The 27065-nt window shown below is 41.6% G+C and overlaps 3 protein-coding genes across 3 annotated transcripts; 1 reads left to right on the top strand and 2 right to left on the bottom strand.

Annotated features, from left to right (window-relative positions):
• Positions 1-4774: 4774 nt before the first annotated feature.
• On the top strand, positions 4775-11689 carry selenol (selenoprotein L; the record flags this gene model as incomplete). Its single annotated transcript, XM_083934567.1, has 9 exons — positions 4775-4904; positions 5797-5875; positions 6132-6185; positions 6738-6783; positions 7302-7426; positions 7562-7676; positions 8856-8978; positions 9313-9450; positions 11570-11689. Exons 1-9 carry the CDS (start codon positions 4790-4792, stop codon positions 11687-11689), a joined length of 915 nt encoding a protein of 304 aa, XP_083790693.1. The 5' UTR covers positions 4775-4789.
• Positions 11690-13303: 1614 nt separating this feature from the next.
• On the bottom strand, positions 13304-16662 carry clec11a (C-type lectin domain containing 11A). Its single transcript, XM_083934319.1, has 5 exons — positions 16573-16662; positions 15698-15812; positions 15443-15550; positions 15125-15208; positions 13304-14440 (listed from the first exon to the last, which is right to left on the bottom strand). Exons 1-5 carry the CDS (start codon positions 16657-16659, stop codon positions 14028-14030), a joined length of 807 nt encoding a protein of 268 aa, XP_083790445.1. The 5' UTR covers positions 16660-16662; the 3' UTR covers positions 13304-14027.
• A 4178-nt stretch (positions 16663-20840) lies between these two features.
• cUnh1orf198 (chromosome Un C1orf198 homolog) lies at positions 20841-26177 on the bottom strand (the record flags this gene model as incomplete). Its single annotated transcript, XM_083934311.1, has 6 exons — positions 20841-22732; positions 23238-23597; positions 24169-24336; positions 24504-24629; positions 25042-25092; positions 25872-26177. The coding sequence occupies 6 exons, from the start codon at positions 26175-26177 to the stop codon at positions 22676-22678; spliced, it is 1068 nt and encodes a 355-aa protein (XP_083790437.1). The 3' UTR covers positions 20841-22675.
• Between the last annotated feature and the right edge of the window lie 888 nt (positions 26178-27065).

Raw genomic sequence — 27065 nt, 5'->3', positions numbered from 1 at the left:
CCTGAAATCTGTCTTTACTTTTTTTTTTGGGGGGAACTTGAATTTTCTTGGGAAATCTATGAAAGACATTTTTGCTAAAAAATAAATAAATAAAAACATTACAAAAGAGTTATGATGCAATACAAATACTAATGCTATTGACTTTTCAATTGAGGTTTTAAATTTAAAATGATAGTTGACATTTTGACGTACTAAATTATAATGTTTGATTCATATCTCATACATTTCAGTCAAGCTTTTAGTGGCACTTTACATTACAGCTCAGTAATAACTTGGTAACAGTTGGGGTAATAATTTAATAATAAAATACCTCATTATTATCAGGTTATTACCCCATTAAAGACACTGTATTATATTGCCTTTTTTAATCAAAATATTGCAGTGATATTACAATTTTGTTCTTAGCAGGTTACCGTGTTATCAAAATTACATTCTACTATTTACCAAATATACCAAGCTGTTAACTTGTGTGAAAAACAAGTGAAAAATGTGACTAAAACCATAAACTAAATTAGCCTCATGGCACCTAGTTATTTTTTATTATTAATGTGCAATGGATTAATTTTGCATGAATATTTTAATTGAAAGTAATTGCATTTTTTCTTATATGTAATGTGATCCAGAGGCTCAATTTAATTTAATTCTAATGAATATTTAAATAAAATAGGAAAAGCAAGAAACACCAAGGTACTCTTCATTTGAAGCAGATGTTTTATTATTTTTTTATTCTACATTACTTTGGTATTGAATTTGTCTTTCAGCCTATAAGTGATTTAGTTTCAACCCTCGTGTGTTCTGGAGGTCACAACACGACCTTTAGCGTTTGTGTTTTTATCACCTTTTTATTGTTAAAACGCACGGTTGGGAATTGTATTGAATGAAGTTGTGGGATTGTTGCTTAAAGGAGTTTGACTCGGGGTCAAACCACATTTTGGATCACTCTCTTTCATGTTCGTTAACCTTCAATCTGATGGCAATTATTCATTTTTTAAGAAAACAAAATTCAACCATTACATTATTCTCTGAAACTGCTTTTTGTATATGATTAACAAAAAAGATCATATTATACAGTACAATCCCAACTTACAGTGGTGAGACCCCTGCATGAGGACACAAGGTATATGTTTATTTTTCCAGACTCTTCTCTAATCTTTACCTCTTCAGGTTATCCAATCATACCTTAGCAACCGTAACCAGGGGTGACATGTTTGTCAAGCTTTGGATTCTTTACAGAGATGGAAAAATGGTATTTCCATTTTGTTCTGATTTCTACATCTACTCTACTACATTTTGGAAACATATTTCAATTTTTATTATTTTATATTTATATCTTTTTTTAAAATGTCTTATTGAGTTTTGCAGACAACAAAAAAAAAGTATAACAGTTGTACAGTGTGTCAACATGTCTGCTTTAAAGTGAAAAACAGAGTCAGAAACAAAACAAAACAACATAAATCCCAACCACACTGTGATGATTTTACATCCTCTGAAGTTTTTTTTCACATGTTTTATTGAATTATGTAGACAAGTACACAAGAAAGAGTATAGCAGTTGTGCAGTGTGTCTGCTTTATGGTAAAAAAAAAAAAAAAAAACAGAAAAAAATACTGAAAAACATGAATGTTGTATATTTTTTTAATCATAAATTTCAGTAATATTGGCAAGTCACCATTTTGTCACGACATTTGTGTACAAAGTATTGTAACGTCCCTCAATGATCAGGCGGTGAGACTTTATCCAGTTTGTTGCGCTTTATTTCTGACTGAACACGGCTACTGTGGGCCGTAACCGACAAAAAGAACAGCCTTCTAACCCTTGTTTTTACTCACTCCTCGCTTATTACCCTCCAACAACTCCCGCTATTTTTCTGGCCACCCTCTTCCTTCTCTCCCCAACTACAGGCTTCCAGCATCTCAAAAATAACATGTAACTTCACTCACCTGTGGGACATCTCAGTGCTTCACTCAAACAGTGACACATTCGAACATTAACATCAACAGTCACTACAGTCCGTTACACTACCCCCGCCTTTTTAAAGTCCCAAGTCCCGAGGGGGCAGACAAAGTCTCTCAGGTGGGCAGGAGGCCTGCGGTTCCTCCAAGGCCGTGAAGGTCAGAAGGGGAATTCAAGTCACCTAAGGGGGCCTGGGGGGGGAGTCTGAGCAGTGTCTGGGATCCCACGCGTGTCTGCAGGGCTGGCCGTACCCCGGTAAGGGGCTAGTCTGTCCCGATGTAGCACAACCTTTCTCCCTCTCGGTGGCAGCTGGACCCTGTACACGACTTCACCCAGTCTGTCCAGGACCCTGCAAGGTCCCACTCATACACTGTCCAGCTTTGGGCACCTGCCTTTTTTCCTCTGTGGACAGTAAACCCAGACCAGCTCCCCAGCTTTGAAATGACGACTTCTGGTGTGTACATCATATTGTCGCTTCTGTCTTGCCCCAGCGCTCCGAAGATGGTTCCTGGCAAAGTCGTGTGCTGACTCCTAATGGTCCTGGAGCTTCATGGCACAGTTGGGGCCAGGCGGAACACCTGGGTCATCGGGGAGGTCTGCCCACCATCATCTCGCCTGGTGTCCTGATTTCCCTACCTGGCATGAGAAGAGCAGGGGAGCAAGAGGTAGAGTCCTGCATAGCAGACCGGCACACCATCAGCACAAGGGGCACATGGCTGTCCCAGTCTCGTTGATGTTTAGCCGTCAATATGGCCAGCTGTTGTGCCAGTGTACGGTTAAATCTCTCACCAAACCATCACTCTGAGGGTCTCGCTCCATGTGGGTCGGCACTGCGATGCCACCCATGTGAGCACTGGCCTGATGTCAGCGTCCTCCTCCTGCTTGTGTCCCCACTCCGCCACCTCCACAGCTGTTAGCCCTTGGCCCACCGCCGGCCCCCCCTTTGGTCTGTAAACCACAGTGAAGTCATAAGCCTGCAGCTCCTCAATCCAGCAGGCCAGCTGGCCCTCTGGCTCCTTGAACGACATTAGCCACTGCAGGGCGGAGAGGTCAGTCCTGACAGTGAAGTGGAAACCCCCAAGGTAATATTTGAAGTGTCGGATGGCGCTGACAATGGCGAGCAGCCCCAGTCTGGTGACACAGTAGCGGCGTTCAGCATTGTTGAATTTCTTACTGTGATAGGCTACCACCCTCTCTCCCCCACCTGAGTCAACGCAGCCCCGGCGCCAACACTACTGGCATCAGTGTCAAGCACGAAAGGCAGGGATAGATTGGGTGGGGACAGGACTGGGGCCTCAACGAGGGCTCTCTGCAGAAAGGAAAATGCCGTGCGGCACTCCTCCGTCCACACGAACACCTCCCCCTTTCGCAGCAGCCGGGACAGGGGTGCAGTTATACAGGAGAACCCCCTCACGAACCTCCTGTAGTAGGAGCACAGTCCCAGAAAGCTCTTCAGGTCATGTACAGAGGTCGGGGTGGGCCAGTTCTTCACACCTTTTACCTTGTCATCCACGGTGTCGACGCCGCCACCTCTGAGCCTGTGACCCAGAAACACAACCTTCCGTTTCATAAAGCAGCATTTCTGAGGGTGCAGTTTCACCCCTGCTCCCACCACCCTCCCCAACACCCGCCTAAGGGCTCTGAGGGCTTATCCGAAGGAGTCATCATGGACAAGTATGTCATCCAGATACATGACACACTTGCGGCGGGACACTTGTGTCCATCAGTCTTTCAAACGTAGCAGGGACATTGCAGAGGCCGAATGGGAGGACCTTAAACTGCCAGAACCCCTCGCTGGTGATGAAGGGTTGCTGAGGGGCCTGTATCCACCAGTGCAGAGCAGCATATCCCTCCAACAGTCACTGGGGCGTACCAGCCGTCTCCTACCCAGGTTCGGCCCAGCATCACACTTGGCTCCAGATGACCGTCCACATCATATGCTGGTCGCAACGCCCCCACCAGGTCATGCTGCACCATATCCCCACCTGTGCAGGGACGGGACATTGTCCTGGGGATCCGCCCTGTCCCAACTAAGCGGACCCCTCCCCGTTTCTCTGCTTCTTAGAGACCCGAGGGCACTGCCGAACCAGGTGGCGAGGCTGGCTGCACCCCCAGCAAACCACAGTACGTGACCTGGAGCGCTGCTCTTCATGTCTTCGCCTCCCTCACAGCCCTCACCTTAGGTGAACTGTCCATTGCGGCCCCCAGGTCTCCAGCACACAGCATCTCTATCGTCTGGAAACGTAGGTCAATAGGCCTGGAGGAAGTGGTCTCAGGCTAATTTGCTCTGGATGGCGGGGGGGCATGTGTGCGTAGGACCAGCCCCTCTATGTCGTTGGCGAGATCCCTCAGCGTCGTCGCGTAGTCGCTGTTGGCTGCACAGCTCAGAGCGAAGCAGGCTAGCTGCTGAGCATTGTCCAAACTTCTAACTGAACACAGTTACTGTGGACCACAGCCGACACCAACAACAGAACAACCTTCTAACCCTTGTTTTTACTCGCTCCGCGCTCATTACCCTCCAACAACTCCCGCTTTTTTTTGGCCACCCCCCTCCTTCTCTCCGCCAACTACAGGCTTCCAACATTAAAAAAACAACATGTAACACTGAACAGTGACACATTCTAACATAAACATCATCAGTCACTACAGCCCGTTACAGTATTTTGCCCAAAACAATGCGATTATTGTCACCAAGTTCAGTCACCGTGAATCAATCCCATTGAAGGTTTTAAGGTCACATGATTTGGCCACGTGGTCAGCATGCTCTGTAGCTCAAATAGCTGCTGTCGGTTTGTTGTCAGCTGTCAGTGCAGGTGAGAGAAGAAGAGCCGGTGAACATGGCGGAGGATGTGACTGTATCAGAGGACTTTAGAGACACTTTAACAGGTGCTCTCACTCTCTTCGTCAACATGGGAAAAGTCCTTCTGCAGACAGCCAAACAGGAGGCTCAAGGTAGGCACGATGGATGTGGTGGTGACGGACATCATTGACATTTTCAACGATTTAGTGTGTTTTTGTTGCCAAGAACGATAAACACCATCTTTTGTTCAATAACTTACCTGGGAGTGAATTGTTTTTGTCTTTTAAGTAATTCGGTATACACAAGATACAAATTAGCACTTCACTTTTGCTTTAATAACGCTGTACGTGCGTAATTACACGATATGAAAAGCCTGTAAATAAACGATCAAAGACAAGATTTGACTCCAAATCGCATTCCTGAATAGATTATATGGAGGCCGAATTGAAGAAGAGATCAAATTAATTCGGGTAGGATAGTTAGTTTAGTTTAATTTTGTATATATTGTTCCCAACTAGCTTAGGAACATTAGGATGCAAGAAATGTAGTGGAAGTTCCATCGTTTTATGCACATGTCCTGTTACTGATCAACACTGTAGTTTGCTGTTAGTTTTAAGGCTGTTTCTTTTGATGTGATTATTTTAATGCTGTTTGTTTTAAGTCCATTTCTTGTTTCCTTTTATGTGATTTATTTATGCTGTTTGTTTTAAGTCTGTTGTTTGTTATTGTCTGTGAAACTGTGTGTGCTGTTTTCTTGAAAACAAATATATTGATCCTCAATGGGAATATCCTGCAAAGATAAAGCATCAAATCTAGTTGGAGTCCATTCAATTAACTGTAGCTGCATATGTTATCACCCACAGTTCCAATTTAATAGAATTGATTATAATCTTCTTTTTGAATATTTCATAAGTTGACCTTTGAGTTGGTTGAGCAGGTCAGTGTGAAGGTGTTGTAATGTAATCCCTGTCATGCTTATTGCCAACACGGTGACATTGCACAAATCAGCCTGACCGCTAAAATGTCCCTCTTGTTCTCACACAGACTCCCTGGAGAAGCTTGTCCCACACAAGATCACCACGTTACTCGGCCTGATCACAGCCGGAGCGAACTTCTACAAAAGGTCAGGGCCGGGCGGTAATTCAATATGATCATTTATCGTCTTTCACTGGAATCTTATCATGAAGAAATCATATTGTGATACACAATTAGGTCATCTAATTTGATACTTACAATGATATATACTCAGGATAAAAGATCCTGCCCCAGTTATTTGGCCATGTCATAGGCTAATGAATGATTAAGTGATGTTTTAATCAAACGTTGGGATATTTGAATTATCCTGTGAAGTAATTGTGTGTTATTTTGTTGTTGATCAGCCTCGGAGTGAAGAAGAGGAGTGAAGCAGAGCACATTTGGCAGAAGTCTTATCAGTAAGTACATATCAAATGATAAAAATAGTAATGAATGTGCTTATGATGTATAGTTTATCTGTGATAATGAGACATTTTGATACAGGTTGTATACAGCTATATTCTGGTGGTTGGTTTGGGTTTGAGGAGTTACCACAGGTTTCTAAATGTTTACTGTAATTCATTTCCAGACTTGGCCTCGGGACCTGTTTCTTAAGGCCTATATGATAAGATAGACGATAATTTTTTCGTTTGTATTTTTAAAAAGAAGTTTACAACCTGTAGTTAATGCACACCTGAGGGTAGCAACGGCTAAAATGCAGTGAGCAAAGGTTGATGATATTTAATATTCCATAGCTCTAAATAAACCAGATATGACCAACATCATTAACCCAACAAAAACAAAGAAAAACACTTCTGAAAATAAACTTGTTCAAACCTGCACGTCCCCACCAGCCCTCCCGCCCCCAGAAACCTCACCTGGATTTCATTGGATGGTGTTAAAGTTGTGAAAACAGAAATAAAGCTCAGTGCTGACGCCATTGTATCACAAAACTCTTATATTTTTTCCAGCCATGCAGCGGTGGGGGAACAGGTGGAAGAACTTCTGCAGCTGGAGGTCTGTATGTGTGAAAGTTTTTTGCTTTTTTAAAAAAAAATAAATCCATTTCTTCTTTTACATTTTGAATATTATGACAATTAGATTCATAGACATATTTTAAAAACTGCGTATAGTGAAGGTCGTTGTCCACAACAATACTGTACGCTGTGGTTTGATATCATGAAACCAGGGTTTATAGTTCTTCTAGTCATGCAGAGGTTGTATAGTTGTATAATTCAGTAATACGTCAAATAAGTGTCCTCATGAAAAATGTCCACATAAAATGAGATCATATGTGAACATTAAAACATTTGATATCCTGACATAAAGCACTAAAGTAAAATAGGTGCTTTTTAGCTTAGAAACAAGCGCACTTGATTATAACTTGGTCTTTTTCAGGTTTTTTATACGCCAGTTTCTTTTTAATTCTGTCAAAATAATCACGGATGTTTCATTCTTGTTTGTTTTTACATTATTGTTGTATTTAATTTGTGGTTAAACCAGTCTGTGGTTTATATTTGTCCCTATGTGTGCAGAGTGAGTGGGACTCCTTCCTGGAGAGTGTGGACAGAGGTCTGCAGACAACAGACGGACAGCTGGCAGGACAGACAGCAGACAGCCTGAGCCCTGATACTCAGTTCACTGATGGACGGAGTGGAAAGTGAGTTCACCTGATCCTGAATGTTTGTGTTCTTTTACAGTTCATTAAAAACCACAGCATGCTCATCAGTGATAAACGTTTACCATGCAACATTTAGATATTTCATACATTAAGTGTTGTGATTGTTGTTTGAAGGGGTGTGACTCTGGGTCAGTACCTGGGTCAGGGTCAGAAGACGCTGCTGGTCCTCATCAGACATTTCGGATGACTGCCGTGACGAGACCACGTGGCCGAGCTGGAGGCCAGTCAGGTCAGTTAACGTTCAATGCGATGGAACTTATTCATTTTCAGGAAAACAATTTTCGACCGTCACGTCGCCAGACTGCTTTTTGTGTTCATTAACAAGAACACTTTGCATCCCTTTTGTTATTACATTATACTGTGCCATCCCAACGTATAGTGGTCAAGTGGTCCGTGAGGATATATTTTTATATTTTCTCTAATCGTTACCTCTTCAGGTTGTCCAATAACTGCTTAAAACTGCAGTTCACCAAAAGTGAGTCGATCCTCATACCTCCATGTTAAAATGCCCAACTTTAAAGCAGAAATAAACATGTCAATCGGAAACAAACAGTATTCATCTCTATAGCTATTTTCCCCATTCATGACAACTGTAAGGTTGGTGAATTTTATGTAATTCCCCAATTTAAATTACAGTATATTAAGGCTTAAAGTTCTGAAAGGGTGTGTTCACTTCGTCTGACAGGTGGAGACTGTAGGCTTCATCCGGCCCGCCTCACCCCATCCATGCTCCACCCATTTCTACTCCACAGAATACTCTGATCGCTCTATTTCGGCAGCCTTATTTCATATTTCTGAATAGCAGATCACTGCTGTGGACACAGTTATGATCGTAGACTCTGGATGACCATTTTTAAATCAGTAAAATATTTTTTAAAACCAATATTTTATGTCAAATTGTTTGATTTCTTTAGTAAGTTATGTAAGCCGTTTAATAAGTGGGATAATGTAGAGTGAACGGGTCATTATTGCAAATGAATTATCCCATACAAAAAAACTGTAGTTACTACTCTGAAGATCTAGATTTTATGCACAAGTAAAACTTAATTTTGGTTTCAAGAGGAGCGACTTGAGACTAATTCTTGACCAGGAGCAGTGACTTCCTAAGTTAAGCTAAGTAGCTGCTTCGCTTCATACTTTCCATACAAACATGAGAGAGGTATTGGTCTTGTCATGAAGAAAGCAAATAACTCCTAAATCTATTTTTTCCTCTGGCTGCAAAAAAGGTCCAACATTTTTTCCATGGTCTTACAGCCACTACCCATTGACTTTTATATCAATAAATGACTTGCAGTCAAACAAAAATGTGGAAAAGTGAGTATAGATGAAGCAATAGACAATTCTCAAGTTGGCCTGTAATATTATTCATATTATTATTATTTGAATCTTTCATTTTGTGTCTCCGTAGGCCTTCCTGGAGGCTCGGTCAGTGCGGGTCTTGGTGGTTTCTTTCGGCGGTGTGGAGGGAGCCCAGGTGTGGCTGGAGCAGACTGGATGTACCTTCGACCTGCTGCTGGATCCACAGAGGAAGGTCAGAATGTGTGTTTTTGACACCCAGCGCATTTCCAGCTGTTACTCTCTGCACTCTTCATACTTACCTGCACTGCTGCTAACTGAAGCTGAGGCCTCTAAAACATATTCTGAAAAGTCAACCACCAGATGTTTGCAGATGTGAGATGGAAACGAGGGCGATCAGTCAAATATGAAGATTTTTCACCACATGCCACAGAAGCCATCGTCAGTCATGATCGTCCAGAAAATACTTTTCATATTTCAGACCTAAGTGGATGTTTTCTTTTTCGTTGTGCTTTGCAGTGTCTTCGCAGAGGATAGTGCTCTTTTCTAACACACAGTCTCTGCCACAGGTATATAGGAGCTTTGGCCTCGGCTCGTCCTATGCCAAAGTGATGAAGTTCGACTGCCTGCTGCGGTACTCAGAGTACGGAGCTGTGAACAGAGACTTCCCCGATGTCCCCTCTCACATGCTGGAAGATATCTACCAGGTACAAATGGACAGCAAAGCAAATACTTTGATCCAGGCCCTTATGTCAGGATCTCAGTGACGTAAACCATGTGTGTGCCAAAACTCAGGACTGGATTTAGCTGCTTGACCACCTATGAACTTTTGAGCCCGTGCTTTGCTATAGAATTGGCTGCTTTCTTTCATGCCTTTCTTCTCTGAGGAGCATCGGCGTTTGCATAACCTGTGGTCCAGTTTTGTGCACTGCAGACCTACATTGATAAGACCCAGAGTTTTAAACAGGGCAGCCAGTTATTTGTGTCCTGGGTGAAGCCACATGTTGGGAAGCCTGTATCCAAACAGCGTCTTTCTCACTGGATTGTAGGGGCTATTGCCCTTGCTTACACTAGCAAGGGTCTCCAGCCCCCCGCTGGCTTACGTGCACATTCCACCAGGGGTCTAGCGACCTCTTGGGCTCTTTTTAAAGGAGTTCCCATTCAAGAGATGTGTGCAGCAGCGTGCTGGGCCACGCCCCACACATTTGCAAGGTTCTATAAGTTGGATGTCACAGCACCATCTCTAGTGCATATGGTCCTGAGTGCAGGTTCTTCTTAGAGCATAGATCCTACCCAGTGAGGTCCCACTGGGGACAATTGTCTTCTTTACAGGCATGTCTGGCAGTTCGGGAGTCAGTATTTACCCCATAGTGAGACACGAAACAAATGCTATGAAAGAGAACGTATGGTTATGGGTATAACCCTGGTTCACAGCATGAGTGAGTGTCTCACCAGACCACCCTCCTTGCTAGAGAAGCGAGAAAGAGGTGAGCTTGTTTTGAAGGACAGCTCTCTCTATGTCAGCCTGTTATATAGGGGGAGGGTCCCTTCTCCTCCTGACATAGGCGTCATCATCAATGCCAGCCGATAGGGGGCTGGCATTATGTAATTGTGCTTCTGATTTGGTCACGCAGGAGGCGTTCTCATAGTGAGACACTCACTCATGCTAATCAGAGCACTGGGGTCATATCCATAATCTTAAGTTCATAACAAGGAAATCCCTTCAGTCAAATGCAGAAACTTTTAATAACTTCCTCTCAAATTAGGTGCAATATAAGTCCTGTTTTGTCCCGATTCAAGATAGAACTTGGTCCAAATCTGAAGGCAATAAAGGCAGTTCTTCTTTGTTTTAGAAAATAACACTTTAGGGCTCATTGATAGACAGTGTGGCTTGTTAAGATGGATGTTTTAGTGGAGGTAAATGTCGTTTACTTAAATTAAATCAGTCTCAATGAGTCACAACTAGATGACCCTTACACAACTACAAAACAAACACAACAGGTCTGCAGAGTCTGATAACAATGATCTGTGAGAGCACTCCCCTTTGCATGTAATTGAGTCATATGATTCATGTGCATTCCTTCAGCATGGCATCAATTTCCACAGCTCTGCTGACGACACTCAGCTGTATGTGTCCATGAGGCCAGATGACCCAATTATTATTTTCCCAGCCATTAATGGAACTACTTAAAGTTAAATGAAGACAAGATTAAGGTCCTCTGAGTTTGTGTTCTTGCTCAACTGACACATCAGGCCTCGCAGAGACGACCACGAGTAAGAAACCTGGGTGTCATTTTAGAAAAACACCCGGATGATCGCCACTTCTTCCTTGTTACGTGGCTCAAATGATGTAATAGATTTTTATGCCACTCTTCTTGACTTGCTAAATGTTGTCGGAATGAATTAATCAAATTCTGATATTAACACGAGTCGTTTTGCAGACGCCTATTTTGCCAATATTTTTTATAAATATTTTTGGGCCCAACGGCTAAGATGTCAAATTGGCTTCTGGCGTAGTCTGGCGTACTTCCTGGGGACCTGACTGTATACCTGCAGATCACTACTAGACTAAATTACTTCTCAAAACATATATTTTTAATATATAAAATGAGCAGCTGTGTGTTTTTGATTTTTCATGATTTTTTTCTACTTTCTAGATAAGATATATACTTATTCTCTCCCTTCATCCTTGTGTATGTGTTTGGTTTTAAATTTGTGTTTTGTGCATGAAATGTGCTGTATAAATAAAGTTCATACATTCATTTTAATATAAAAAGTATTGAATGATGCTTCTTTAGTGTTAATTATGTGGGGTTCTTTTGTCAGATGGGAGGGGATTTTCTGCTGGATGAAGCAGGGAAGGTCCTTCTGTCTCACCCGTCTGTAAACCCGATGGACCGGCCGGCTGTGAAGGTCATCCTGCAGGCTGCTCCACCAGCAAAATAACCACTAACTGTGAAAGATATGTGACACTGGTTGTTGTTTTTCTTACCACATCACTGACACCGCTGAGGAAGAGCAGCTCTTTGTCTCATGTTTATGACGTCACGTCTCACATTCATGACACCATGACGAAACGTGACCGATGCACAACTGTGAAGCAAAGACAGTTGATCTGCTTCGTTGTGTCAGTGTTGTGATAGGAGCTTTTTTAAATGAGTAGCACTACTGGATTACAGTGTAATTCAATACAAGGTTAATTTTTATACACAGTGGGTCAAAAAAAGTATTTAGTTAGCCACCGACTGCAAGTTCTCCCACTTAAAATGATGACAGGGGTCTGTAATGTTTATCATAGGCACACTTCAAATGCGAGAGACTGAATTTGAAAAAAAATCCTGGAAATCACATTGTAGGATTTTTTTAAAGAATTTATTTGAAAACTATGGTGGAAAATAAGTATTTGGTCAGCTACAAACGAGCAAGATCTCTGGCTCTCACAGACCTGTAACTTCTTCTTTAAGAAGCTCTTCTGTCCTCCACTCGTTTTTTTTTTAAACAAAACCTCCTTCCATGAGTGAGAACATTGAAGATGAAACATTGCTGGGTCTTCCAGCATGACAATGACCCCAAACACACCGCCCTGGCAACGAAGGAGCATTTCAAAGTCCTGGAGTGGCCTAGCCAGTCTCCAGACCTCAGCCCCATAGAAAATCTGTGGAGGGAGTTGAAAGTCTGTATTGCTCGGCGACAGCCCCAAAACATCCCCGCTCTAGAGGAGATCTGCATGGAGGAATGGGCCAGAATACCAGCTACAGTGTGTGCAAACCTGGTGAAGACCTACATCAAACGTTTGACCTCTGTCACTGCCAACAAAGGTTTTATGACAAAGTATTGAGTCAAGCATTTATTGACCAAATACACATTCTGTCTCTCGCAGTTGAAGTGTACCTATGATGAAAATTAGACCTGTCATCATTTTAAGTGGGAGAACTTGCACAATGGGTGGTTGCCTAAATACTTTTTTGCCCCACTGTAAAATAAATCCTTTTGAACTTGAATAATTATAACAATCTTACTGTAAAGTTATAGAGTATGGTGTTCCGTAAGGCTTTACTGTAAAGGTGCACTGAGCAGCTTTGAAATGAAAAAAAGGGGAAAATGAATACATTACCCAGAAATCATGCGACACGATGTTATCACTGCCTGCTTCAGGAAACCTATTTTTCTCCATGATGTGAAGTGTGATGAAAGCTGCAGCTGCATCCTTCATTTCTAATTTAATCTTATAACGGAGCTACCTTTGACATAAAACTGCACTATGAGATTTTACAGTAGGAAAAAAAACAATATATTATCTGTTATATTGCATCTATTTGTAGTTGATTATACTCTGTATTAATTGTTTGATTCTGACATCAAAATGTAGAGGAATAGAAGAAAAGTACCTCAAATTATACCTAAGTGCAGTACTTAATAATTACATTTCACCACTCCTGATGAGGCAAATCTCTCTTTACTTCTGATCAGAAAATGATGCTGTAAACCATGTCAACCTTTTAGTAAAGATTTATGAAAAACATTTACATTCAGCATGTTATTTACAACTCTCCTGTTTTCATACTGTAGGACTCTGAATACATTTCCAGACAGTAATCATGTCATGTTTTAAAGGGCTGAAAGGGTGAAGTGAGATCTAAAAATGTTCTGGCCACAGATGTCAAGGAATCAGCAGTTTAACCTGACTGAAGTAACAGCGAAGCACCACCTTGTTCCTGTTAAGCCCAAAGCCACATTGATTTATATCTTTAAGAGGTTCAGGATGTGCTGATTCTGAAGAAATCCCCTCCAGCTTTTCTAGTTTTTGGAAACTATGAGCAAATATTTAGAATTCCAGGTGTGAAATCATAACTGAGTCCTGACTGGCTCATATGGCCGCAGCTGCATGAAAAATATTTATAATACCAACAGTCTTATTCATTAAATAGCAATGCATGAATTTGTGCACATTCTAGACAAAAACAAAACTACTGTAACACATTTTCATGGCAAATGTTTTTATCCTACGTACTGACACTAGTTAAACACTGCTACACTCATCACATACTGTATATAAATGAAATTGTACTTGATATTTGCGTATATTACAACATGTTGATTTTTCTATGGAGAATTTAAGACTTCCTCACTTTTAAAAAAAAATAAAAACCAATCCAGGTACATTTAAAGTGTATTTTAAAAGAAAATAAGTTATTTGAAAATATAATTGGCTTTTATTTATTTTTTTAATGAACAACTACTGTAGTTTAAGGAAGTAATTAAGGGCGGGGAGAGAGAGTTCATTTTAAAGTGCCACCCTGTCGTCAAACTCGCACAGATAGTTCATGGTCCGATCGCAGTAGTGGTCCCACCAGTCGCCGTCGTCTGACGACATTGCCACACAGTTCTCCCGCCTCCCTCCGTCCGGCTGGCTGGACAGGAAGTGTTTGCGCCACTGGAAGTACGAGACCCTCGACCCGTCATCGAAGAGGTACAAGCCCTCGGATCGCAGGTCGTTGATGCCCAGCCAGACGGGCCAGTTCCCTGGGTGGAAGAATGACTTCACATAGTCGGCGAGGCCCTCCTGCTCCTTGCGGTCGCGGGGCATGGCCATGCGGCCGCCGCGTTCCAGGCACTTCCTGGATGCTCCGGCGTAGTCCTCGTGGCTATTGTACACAAGATAGCATTTGTATCCCATCCTGTGTCCCTTCTGGCAACCTGAGAAGCAGAGAAAAGAGAAGATAGAGGCTTCATCACACATAAAGGAGATTGTCTGTCTCAGACGTGTTCTCATTCACTACAGATACTTCTTTTGGTTTAGGCGAGTGGTGGCGACTGGGTAGAGCATGCAGGAGGCAGGACATGACGCAGTTTTCTCCATGGTCATGTAGCCGGTTTGTCATTTGGTCATAACCAAATCTCTTGCCGTTCGTTGAATTTGTCCGATGAGTTCAGCACTGGCCCTTACTGACGGAGGTTCCTGAATCTCTTTGTCTCTCCATTTCAACATTTTTGTTGGTTTCTCTTTGTAAATCCCCCTCCCTCTTCACCCTCTGATGTTTGTTTTCTGTCATTTTTGTGCGAGCCGCATTATAGAAACGTCATCAAGACGCCCACTGGCTCGCCGTGAATTCTCACACATCAGCTCAATCGGACATTACACAGACTTTGTACTGTGGAGAGTAAAGTCTGTTTAATGTTCTGTCCGACTGATTCGAACATTTGTGTTCACACATACAGCGCCGCCGGATAATGTCTCGATTCAGGTATTTCAGGTTTGCAGTGCATGTGCGAAACGGAACTGTAAACACAACGTTGACATATTATCAAAGTTTAAGGTGAACAAACTTATTTTACACAGCAGACGCAGAGTCTTTGGAGTCTTGTTTGTTTGAAAAGTACCTTCCAGTCTTCCCATCTCCCTGCGGTTGTCCTTGCTGTGCTGGTAGACCTCCTGGATGCTGTCCTCCAGCTCCTCCACTTTAGCTGCCATGTTAGTGATGGGGAACAGCAAAAATAAAACATGAAAGTCAGAAAAGGGGCATCATACCACAAATTAACTGCACCATCACAATGTATTTCACCACTGTTTTGTCTTTTTTTAGCAGAGGAGCGGCGTCACATTCAGCCTTGATTTGTCCATTTTGCAATGAGAATAACTGACTTAGTGAAAATCTGGAAATATGGATTTAAAAAGTGTTAAAAAATGATTGGTCTTACCATCCACCCTGGTGAGATGGTCCATCAACTGGCTGACTTTAACATCCAGGGTGTAGTGACCAACATTCAGCTTGTGGATCGCTTGGTCCATACCGGCTAGTCTGGACACTGAGGAACAGAGTACAATCGATCACAATGGAGCAAGATACGGCTCATCATTTAGACTAATATATATTGCAGATGTTTTCACTGTAAAGTCATATAATGTCTATGGGAGGCTTTAAACCTGAACTGGATCTGAACATGGAGACTCACAGACATAGTTGTATGAGTTTTCAAAGTCCGACACTGGGCTGGTTGGCTCTGGATCGGGCTCTGGAAGAATATCAGGAACGTCCCCCCTCATCTTCTTCACCTCAGGCAGGGATGCCTGACACACAGACACAGACACACACACACACACACACACACACACACACACACACACACACACACACACACACACACACACACACACACACACACACACACACACACACACACACACACACACACACACACACACACACACACACACACACACACACACACACACACACACACACAGAAATCACAATGTCACGTTGTTTCTACCACATATAAGTTCTGTCTGCTAAACCACAGCCAATTACAAGCAAGCGCCAGATGCTCAAAAGAAGCTCATTAGGGTTTCCGCCCTGTGCACATGTTTTATTTTCTAAATCTCAGTTTTCTTAACAGTAACAAAAAGGAATCAAGTTAGGAAAATATGCTAACAGTTTTAGTTTTATCAACATTATGAAACAAAAGGGAGCAGAAGCTGCATTGATAAAATATGTCTTGGTAACGCTGTTGTTTAATTATGTCTGTCACGCAATAAGTTTTAAGTAGAAAAAGACTCCCATGATGGACCTGCTACTCAATAACATCATTCTCACCTCTGCATTTATTATCCTCAACATGCCTCATTTATTTCCACTCAGCATTTTTAACTTTATCTGAATGTTTATGAGCTCCATTTAGCTGACTCCCTCCCACACACATGTACAGTACCAGAGCACTTTGAATGGATACAGTGTTTTACCCAAAGAAACAGGCATGCAACATTTACAGAAACCTCTCAAATAAAAATGTAAATGCCTTGAGTCCAAGCACACAGAAGCAGTCCTGACCTGTGTAGGTGCAGCGTCGGCCATCCCTGCAGGAACACCCAGAAAACATAAACACAGGAGAGCGAGCGAGGTGGCAGCCGGTCCCATTTTCTGCTTCCTAATAACTCTGCTTTTACTTCAGCAGCAAAACTCACTCTGAGTCTCTCTCTCTCTCTCTCTTTACTGTCTATCTCCCTCCTCTTTCCCTCCTGACCTCGTGCTTCCCTCACAGATGTGATCCAGGACTCAGTAAAGCAGCAGCAGCAGCAGGAATCTCCAAATTGGAAATCTGAATGAGATAAAACACACAGAAGCTGTGTCCTAGGTAATAATAATAAAAAAATCTAAATAACATCACAGTCGTCTGCCTGCTTCAGGATGTCTCTCTCTTGCCAAACAACAGGAAAGCTCTTTGTTTATTCTCCCACCACCCATTTCCACTCTTTGTGTAAACTCTGTGGTTTTGCACAAGTGGAAAACATCATAGAAGATGCATATTATTTGAGCTATAGAGAATTTCATTCCAAAAAAAAACATGTATCTTCAAAATGTGAACTTTTCATGAGCTAAGAAAAACAAGCCCCTTCTGAGAGGAAACTGACAGGAATTTTCATCACTGTCCAAAGAAAATCATACATCTCCAAAATGTAATATGCTAAGAAAAACAGCCCTGTTCTCAGCTTTGTGTCAATGCATTTCATTCAAATAAGCAATTCTTAAAGGTCCCATGTAATGATCATTTTCAGGTTCATACAAAATGCTGTTTCTACTAGAACATGTTTACGTGCTTTAATGTTCAAACAACATTATTTTTCTCATACTGTCTGTCTGAATATACCTGTATTCAACCTCTGTCTAAAATGCACTCCGCTTTAGCGCCTGTCTCTTTAAGACCCCCTCCTGAAAAAGCCCAGTCTGCTCTGATATAATCACATCTGTTATTATTACAATTCAATCCATTCAGTCTGATAACATTTGATCTGTACGATGAAATCATTTCATCTCCATTCAAGTTAGCTGGAGCGCTAAACCGGAATTAGCCGGCTCGGCAGACAGAAGTTCTCCGGTGCTGATCATTTGGGACTTTTTAGACACATAATTTTTTTTTGGGCTAAATGCAACACTGAGCAACTTTAGGAAATAAACAGCACCATGGATCAAATGCTGTAGCCAATTCTCTCAATACATCCAGGAACCCTACAGGAAGTCCTGGTGGCTTGTTTAAAGCCAGGGTTACTGAATATGTGCTGTGTGCATTTCTTTGTGTATTGAGTGTTATGATACTTTGACAGAATTTAAATAGCATCTCCAGCTGCTTTATAATAAAAGACAAGGAAATCTAACTTTTTACAATATGAAAAATCTGGGTCTGGTTTTCTCGCTCACTCAGGCAAACAAAGGGTGTAAACAAAAATGAATTAAAATGTCACTGAAACATCTATGACTTGAAGCTCATAACAATAATGTAGAGTTTCACAACACAATCCCCACTCCAGTGCTGTTGATACGGCCGATGATTCATCAGTGGATGTATTGTGCTCTGTTGTCATGGAGATGGATCTGTTGACATGCAAGCTCTGTGGCTGTTATTATTTTGTCTACTGCACTTTTACGACTTCTTGTCTGTGTTGAAAGCACAAAAGTTCATTTTTGACAAACTCCTGACAAATTTACAAGGTCAAGAATGAACTTCAGTGCCTGATGCACAATTTGTTTTGACCTTAACGTGTATTTCTGTCTTAAATGTTGGCTGAATTTTGTTGCAAATAGAAAACACTGCATGCCTGTTACATATGAGGATGCTGTGGTCATTAACTCACTGACGCTCACACACACACACACACACACACACACACACACACAAATACCTATTATTATTTGGCCAAATTTCAGCACTGCTTTCCAAGCTTTTTGAACGTTAAGAGAAATCTGGAGCTCTGAATCTATTCTGGGGAAATAATGACCTAAAATTGGCTGTGTGTGTGTGTGTGTGTGTGTGTGTGTGTGTGTGTGTGTGTGTGTGTGTGTGTGTGTGTGTGTGTGTGTGTGTGTGTGTGTGTGTGTGTGTGTGTGTGTGTGTGTGTGTGTGTGTGTGTGTGTGCGTGCGCGTGTGTGTGTGTGACAGGAGGTATGCCAGTTAAAATGCCACAAGAATCCAGCAGAGTTTCCAGGGGAAGTGTCCGAGGCTGGGATCTGGAGACTGGGAGGAGCTCCGGCAGCGGCTGGGACTGTGAGCGTTCAGCAAAGACGGACAGATGTGTGTGAGTCTGCGGGATGGCTGCACATACACAGCTGTATGAACCAGATGTAGTCCAAAACTACAAACTTTTTCCATACTTCAGTTTGGATTCAAAGAAAAGTGTGTGACGTGTGAACAATCACAGAAACGGCCCTCAAATTAAACTGGAGCTGAACTGATTAGTCAAATACTGCTTAGTCAATAAACGGAAAATGAATTAGAAACTATTATATGATTTTGTTTATTATACTATATCAGGTAATAGTTTAAGTCATTTTTTAAAGTTCTATTTCAATGTGATAAGTTCCTGCATTTCTTTGTCATATTTGATCTTAAATTCCGTATATGTTCATCAAACAAAAAAACCAATTTGAAGAGTCATCTTGGGCTTTAGGGAATTGAAATGGGAATTTCTCACATTTAATAAACCAAATGAGTCATTAAGAGGTTAATTTATAATGAAAATAATCACAAGTTGCTGTCCTAAACTAACCTTTTGAAGCTTGGCTGTTACAGTTTAACTTATGTATGAGCATTGTATTTAAAAGAACCACAAGATTACAATATATGCAACTACCATGTGTGAGCGTACACAAGTGTAATCCCACATACTACAGGACTAAACTGCAGATTTTTCTCATACTTTGGTCACTTGCCACGGGGTATTACATCATCAAAAAAACACTTGAATGACTCAATCACATTTCCAACTATCTGTAGACTTCTCAGACCTGCACAGTGCTTCTAAAATAGAAAAAAACAGTCAGTCTGGTACACAGCTATAACTCAGTATCTGTCGGATCAGTTCTGTGGATTTATTCTCAAAAGTGCCATGACTGAGGAGCAGGCTGCCTTATTAGCCTAGACATAAGGTGATAATACAATAACACTCCTGTTTCTGCTGTAAGTTCAATACAGTGCAATGATTTCATTCACCCAAACATTTGTTGCAAAAAATAGGTGCAGGGGAAACACAAAGCAGCCATTCAGAGTCCGGAGGTGTCGGGTGGTGCTGCAGGGAGGCGGCTGGACCGGACAAAGGTGCCTCAGTTCAGTGAAGGATGATGAACACAAACATACAGCACTGTAAAGACCAACACTGATACATATGTTTTTGTTTTATTTTGTACAATGTAGTGTCAGGAATAGTTTTGATTTTATTGAGGTGTGGTTGTATGTTGTACATACATACATACATACATAGTCAGTGTGTTACTTACATTAGAGAACAGTCAGAAAGCAGTTCCAAGCTCTCGTCAAAGCCTACTTACAGCTGCCTCAAAGGTAAGTTTGTGTTATTGTGTGACTTTGGTGTTTTATAGACCAGCAACTCTGTGTTCTGTGAGGTAAAATGACTGTTTTTGTCAATGGAGTCTGGTGGCTTTGACGGGACCATAGAGCAGCTTCTGTTTCCTGTGCGTTAAGTTAAACAGGGCTGTCTGACGGCAAGGTAAAGCTGTGAGAATATTCTAAAAATAGTGTAACCCTGGCTACACTACGTTAGCCCTCACAACATACATTATATATGAGACAGTAATGCTCTTCTTTCCTTAAATACACACTGTGGAGTTGCTGCTTTGTGTCCGAGGGAGACTGGAATGAGGTCTGGTGTTTCTAAACTGAGTGTTGTTAGACTGAACAGCACAAAGTTTCCTCTCAGCAACGGACATCCTTGCCTCCTCCTTTCCTACATGGCATTTTTGGATCTGGTAGAAATTACAGCTGGAGGAATTGATGTCATGGAGCTGAGAGGGGAGGTCAACAAGAATGCAAACAAGCAGGCAAACAATCTTTGACTGATGTTTCAATTGTAACCATAACAAAGCTCCCTGGTGGTGTCCTCCCTTTTCCCTCCCTGGAGAAATTCCGCAGAAACCCTTATTAATGTGGCCTTCATTACACTTGGAAAATATAATTTGTGGGTGTGATCAGGAACCAAAGAGCAAGGGGAGAAGCTGGGACACAGTACTCAAAATGACAAAGGAATTGGGTTAATGCCCTTAAAAAAAAAAGACAAGAAACAGTTTTGACTTTTATTCATTTACTTCCTTCCAATCCGTGACCTCAAAATGTGTGAGTGCAATATACATGTATAGCATAAGATACAATCAGCAGATATATAAAATTCAGTAAAATAGTACTCTAGTCATGTAAACTGGATGTTAGCATCTATGACAAAAGTGGTACAAATCACTACATGCCTGCTTTTCTAAAACACAACATCTTATCATTATAAACGCACACTAGCTTTGCTCAGCACTAGTTTGAGGTCAGAGGTGACAGTTGGGAGGAGGGTGAGGTGGGGAGGAAGTGTTGGCGAGCCGTAAATCCATACAGGACATCTGTAAAAGGTTCCCACGGCAACCCGGACATTCAGTCCAAGAGTTTTCCATCACCAAGTTTTTAGCACTTCCTGTAATGCTCTTCTCTCCTGTTCTTTTTGTATCTAATTTGATGTGTGTCAAAGTGGAAAAATACATTCTGCTATATTTCTGCAATGGTAAACTTCCATGATATTCCATAACCAGTAAGAACATTAGCTGTGTCAAAAATCGTGTTTCAATGCATTACATACTCAGTATGTATACTACATACTTTTGGGTGTACGTTTCAGATGCACTGCGCTGTGTTTACCATGTCACTTCCTGAGAGCCTACTTGCTGGTTGGAGATGCGTAACATTGGTAACCTATGCAAACCTCAGCTCTACCGGAATTACCAGACAATGCTTAAATGACTGGAAAAGGCAAGAAACTCATCCAACGGTGGCGGGTGACGAAATCGCTTATTTTGAATATGTAGAAATGTAAATCCAAGTTGGTTTTTGATGTTACAACATTGTCCTCACTACTGCATTGCATTGTTGGATATTTATGCCAGCATTTGCATACTAATGTTATTATTTTAACACTGAGGTTTCGGACATACTAAGAAAGTACCACTGTATGATCGTATTAAATAGCATATTTGTATGAGATTTTAGGCGCAACCATTATTTGTAGTCATTGCACTATGTGGGCCAGGACTGCAGTACTGAACACTACTTTAACTCTAAACTCTTAGGTTCTTAGGAATATATATAGGTACGTATAAATAAAAGCACATTCGATAGCAAAATCTTCATAACAAAAAAAAAATGCATGAGTGTTCTAGTGTTTTGCACACAGGAAAATTTGACATGCTTACGGTACAAAGGATGTTCTTGCTTGCTGGATTAATGTCTAAAAGTTACATGTGAAGGCAACCGAGTCACATCATTACTGTGCATTCACACTACAAGCAACGTGGTCAACAGGTTATCAGAGTTACCTGCTACATGTCTGGTAATTCAGGGCAATCCCTAGTAATAAACCTGTCACAAGTAAATGCATCTACAACTTAACTTTTTATTGGTGTTGGCTAATAAGAAACACTGGATTTTCAGACTACTTTACCCCCTAGCCTTCCCATTTCTATTTAAACGTACTAGAAAGACTTTGAAGATCCTTGGGGAGCAGTTGCAGCCATAGCTAGCTAGTGGTGAGCGCATAAGACATTTTTTATATAATATATTTTGATGCTTTGTGTAATCCTTTAACCAAGCTGATCGCAGTGTGAACGCACAGTCAGGGGGAGCACAATCCCTGCTCACTCTACAATTAGTGGGCAGGGGGTGTTTGGCAAGAAATCAAAGAGAATTCAAACCATAAGCAGAGAGAGGGAACACCAGCACACAGGCAGTGAGATAATGTCTTAAACAAGCCACTGAAGATAATAATGGCATACAACGATATACTGTGGTCATTCTAAAGACTGGTGGATGTCTGTAGTCATGGCAGTGTGGTCCTTCTGTAGAGTGATGAAGAAATGATTCATTCATAACGGTGACTGGTCTCAGTCTTGTGGTTTACCAGTTGTCTAGGAAGTCGAATCCAGTCTTCAGGACATTGTTGCTTGTGTTGTACTGTTGGGAGAAACAGAGACACATCTAAGTACATCTGACTGGCTGTTGGGTGTTCATTGTTTTTTATTTCACTCTTGTATATGATATGAAGGCGTTATATTGAATTACTAAATGGCTTGTTTTATTAGATTCAGCTCATTGGACTTTTTACAGTGGATTTATTTTATCCGCATTTGCTGATTTTCTGTTATTTCTGTCACAATTTTAATTGCTGTATTTAGCTTCCGCCTACGTACAGCCAATTTGGCTGGAACCACTGGTCAACTGTTATCCAGGTTTTGTTATCCAGGTTTACCAGGATGAATGGGAACCCTGTCATTGCTATTATGGGCCTACAAATATAAAGCATGTTGCATTCCTGTCGAAATCTTGGTGTCACAACAGATATGTGCCTTTCATTTTCTCTGGAGACATGTGGAATGAGAACAACTGCTACATTCCATAATATCCAAATGTTCTTTAAAAACGGTGCTCTGAAAAAAACTGTATCCGTTTCTAAACTCACCTGGGCAAAAGTGGGGCTGGCGGATGAGTCTTCTTCCTCTTTCCCTCTCTGCACACTGGTGGGTCGGTGGTTGGAGGGTTTGGACATCATGCTGGAGGAGAACACGTCATCCACGGTGTTGCTGACCGACGGCAGGGTGCTCTGGGATCGCTCCCATCCTGCGACTGATGACGACACGCTGACAAGCGGTGGAGGGTTTGGCGAAATGGAGATGGATGCCGGTGTTGCACTTACAGCAACAGGGATAGGGGGGTGGGGAGCAGGAGGTTTGGGTGCTCGCTGCTTGGCGGTCCTGGTAGGAGCTGGAGGGTGGGGATGAGGGTCTGCTGCCTCATGGTCCTTGGTGGTGACAGGAGTCTCCTGTAGAAAAATTACAATATTTAGTAATGATGCTTTCAGGGTCATTTATACAGTTTATATCAAATTAAATGATTTGTATTTTTATAAGAAAATTTAAGATAACTTAAGGTACAACAAGAACAAATGTGTTTTGAAATTGTTCATAAATTGATTGCAACAGAGGGGTTGCATATTGGTTGCTACTCTATGTATGAATCTGTACAATGCAAAATCACAGCAACAACAAATGTGCACAAAAGCAGAAAAAGAAGAAGAGCAAAGTAGAACATTTGGAAACTATCTACGCATCGTTGTTTCTTTTTTGGACTGTGAATTAGTCGCATTCACCATCCGCTTCCCTGGCACTTGTAGAGGCTTCACAGATGCCAACTATGTCAGCTTCAGGCTAGATTCTATTTCAGGATACACAGCTTCGTGAGACAAATGTTGGGCTGGGAAGTGCTTTCAATCTGTTGTTTGTTGGACAGAAATGCCATGCTTGTGCCAAAAATGTGCAAACACAACTTTTTGCCAGCTGTCACTTGAAAACGCTATCAGATAGTGAGAAACAATGTCGGATTTGGGTGCTTACCTGTCGGAGGTAGGAGGGAAGGGATTTCTCTCCTTTCTCAAGGGATTTGATCTGGCTGGGGGTTAGAGACTGAAAGTCGGCTTGTTCTCCTTCCAGCCTGGACCTCTCGGCGCTGATCTTCCAGAAAGACGACTCTTCCTCCGGCCTCCGTCCCTCGCTGACAGACACCTTCACAATCACCCAATAACATGTTTCATTTAAACTGCCCAAAGTTCAGGGGCTGTATTCATAAAACATTCAATTGCAAAGTCTCTAACAAATGATGAATTAAGTGATGCTTTCCCACTAAATGAACAAGTTAAAACGGCAGTACACACTTTCATTTTAAATCATACCTTGTTTCCTGGTGTACTCTTGCCAAGCTGGCTGGAATGAGGAACCTTTGCTACCTTTGATTCTGCCTGCGAGGCTGAGAGCCCCATGTCTGCAGGACCTGATGTCAAGCTGAAGTCCAACTGGCTCTGAAAGACGGACACAACAATATCTCACAATTCAACGTTAAATGTAAATTACAGACTGGAAATGGGCCAGGTATTTCGATATTGTAATTGCATATATTAAAGAAAGGCTGGAAATAAACAGCTAACTTGTAATTACAATACATAAGTCCTGAAATGACAAGTGAATTGCTCGCAATCAAGTATTTATTTAAATAAACAGTTTACAAAAAACTGGCTATTTAGGGGGTTAAAGCAGATAAAAAAAGATATTGTCTTGCCATTTTCTTACCTGTTATAACCTACACAATTAATGACTGAAAAAGTAGTCAACACATTAATCCATAAAGTGAAAAATAGTTAGTTTCAGTGCTGTAATATCCCCGCACATGAGACAGACTCAACTTTAATATTGAATACTGAATATTAAATGTACCTTTGTTTCCCATGAGAAGGGGGCGGAATGCTCATCTTGCCAGGTCATATCCTAAACAGACACACAACATAATTAAAATCTCAACTAACACACTCCTTAATAAATAATAATAATAATAATAATAATAAATATGATAGTGTAACTTATACTATTTAGGACAAAGTGAATATTATTTACACTTTTGCCTGTAAACACAACACAACACAACAGCAACTCAACACACATCTTCTGTGAGACAAATTATTATGGCAATGTTTACAGAATTTTCTTTCAATATTTGGAATAATTGGCCCCAAAAAGGCCCCAGCAGGGGGGACCCCGAGGGCTGCCACAACGTTAAACTACAGTTGAGTTTGCAATGACAGTAGGAGACCTGAACTCCATGTTTGTATTGCTCTTTTTTTATTGTTCTTCATATTATTGTTTGAATGACAAGTTTTTTAATGTTAACATTCATATTTTTGAAAATAACTAACTTAAAAAATAAATAAAATGTGCACTTTTTAAAATACACAAATGTTAACATTTCACATTTTTTGTTGTTAGTGTCAGATTATAAATACATATATATTTATAACACAATGGTGATGGACGCTGGTTCAAGGGCCCCCCTTTAGGGCCCCGAAAGAGACTCTATCGCCTCTGCCTACCTGCGAAATACATTGTTTGCTGACGTCAAGTGACGTATCAGGTAGCCACTATGACGTCTACCTACATGTTTCAACGACTACGTGGCTAGTTAGCAACCATGACAACACACTACAGGTTATTGTGACCTCTAAAAACTCTCACAAAGCTATGTCGTATACATTAAAACGTGGTTTGATTACCTCTTCACCGAAATGAACTATCTTCTGCCCCGTCTGAATGAGCAGTTTCGGGTAACACACCACTTCTTCACGCTCGACTCTGTGCATGGCGTATCGGGCTCGGATGTGCGGATCCATCATCCCACTGTCGATGGCGCTGTCTTGCTCCTGCGGCGTCATTTTCTCCCAAGACGAGCCGTGACTGGCTTTGATTTTCTCCCTCTCCTGCATTATCTTATTCGCCATTGAATTGATGGAGGAGAAGTACTCAAACTTCTTTTCCTCCATCCTGTGAGCGTCGAGCCCCGCCATGGTTGCGGCGGCCATCTTTAGCTGCTTCCAGCTGTTGTTATTGTGAGGAAGAGGAAACTGCTGTTCGTCGTGTGGTGGGCGGGACGTCTGTCCGTCAAGATGACAAGGTGGGTTTGTTAATGGCGCCATCTTGTGGTCTTTCTAGGGTCTGCTTGTTGTCCGTTATCACCTATGCCCATGGTTATCGCCTATGTTGACAGGCAAACTTTTGAGCGTACACATCCAGCAGTTACCATGGCAGTTACGAGGAGAAACTTTATCCTTCATTTTGAGTCCACCTAGCAAATGTAAGTCCATTCACTCTGTTTTAGCTCTGTTTATCTGCTAAGCGCTGCACTATGTCCACCAACTAGTTGTACTTACTGTGTCTGCCAACAGTCTGTTGCCAAGCAGGTAGTGTAGGTTATTTACAGGATAAATATTGAACCTTTCTAAAGGAAAACAAAAGTCAAGATCAGAAGAAATCCTCAATAAGGTAAGACTCTCTTTATAGAGTTACCCTGACCAAGAAGGCTAACAAGACCAGCAATCTTTCCCTAGCATCCATACTCCTGTCCTGAGACACCTGTCCTGAGACACCTGGCCTTGCCTAGGTATGACCTTTGAACTATTCTGTCAGGCAAAGAGACATCAGTTCCTGGAGTGAATTTCCATTTTATTGTGATCAAAAGGCATCTGTCATGAGAGAAGATTTTGTCAATATCACGCACTAGAAGAGCTGCAGACCTGGAAGAAACGTGTAGGTAACGTGTATTAACTGTAGAAGCTACCACTGGGAAAGCAAATTTTTATAGAAGATCCGCAAAATACGTTCTGGTGATATTTTGCAAAATTGAAAAAAAATTTCTCTGTCTGAATCAGTGCTTTATAGTATTTTAATATAATTTCAGTGATAGCCAGAAA

This window comes from Echiichthys vipera, assembly GCF_963691815.1.
Source record: "Echiichthys vipera genome assembly, chromosome: 19".
Taxonomy (NCBI): Eukaryota; Metazoa; Chordata; class Actinopteri; order Perciformes; family Trachinidae; genus Echiichthys; species Echiichthys vipera.
The sequence above is the reverse complement of the archived record's forward strand: the minus strand, read 5'-3'. Positions and strand labels throughout refer to the sequence as shown.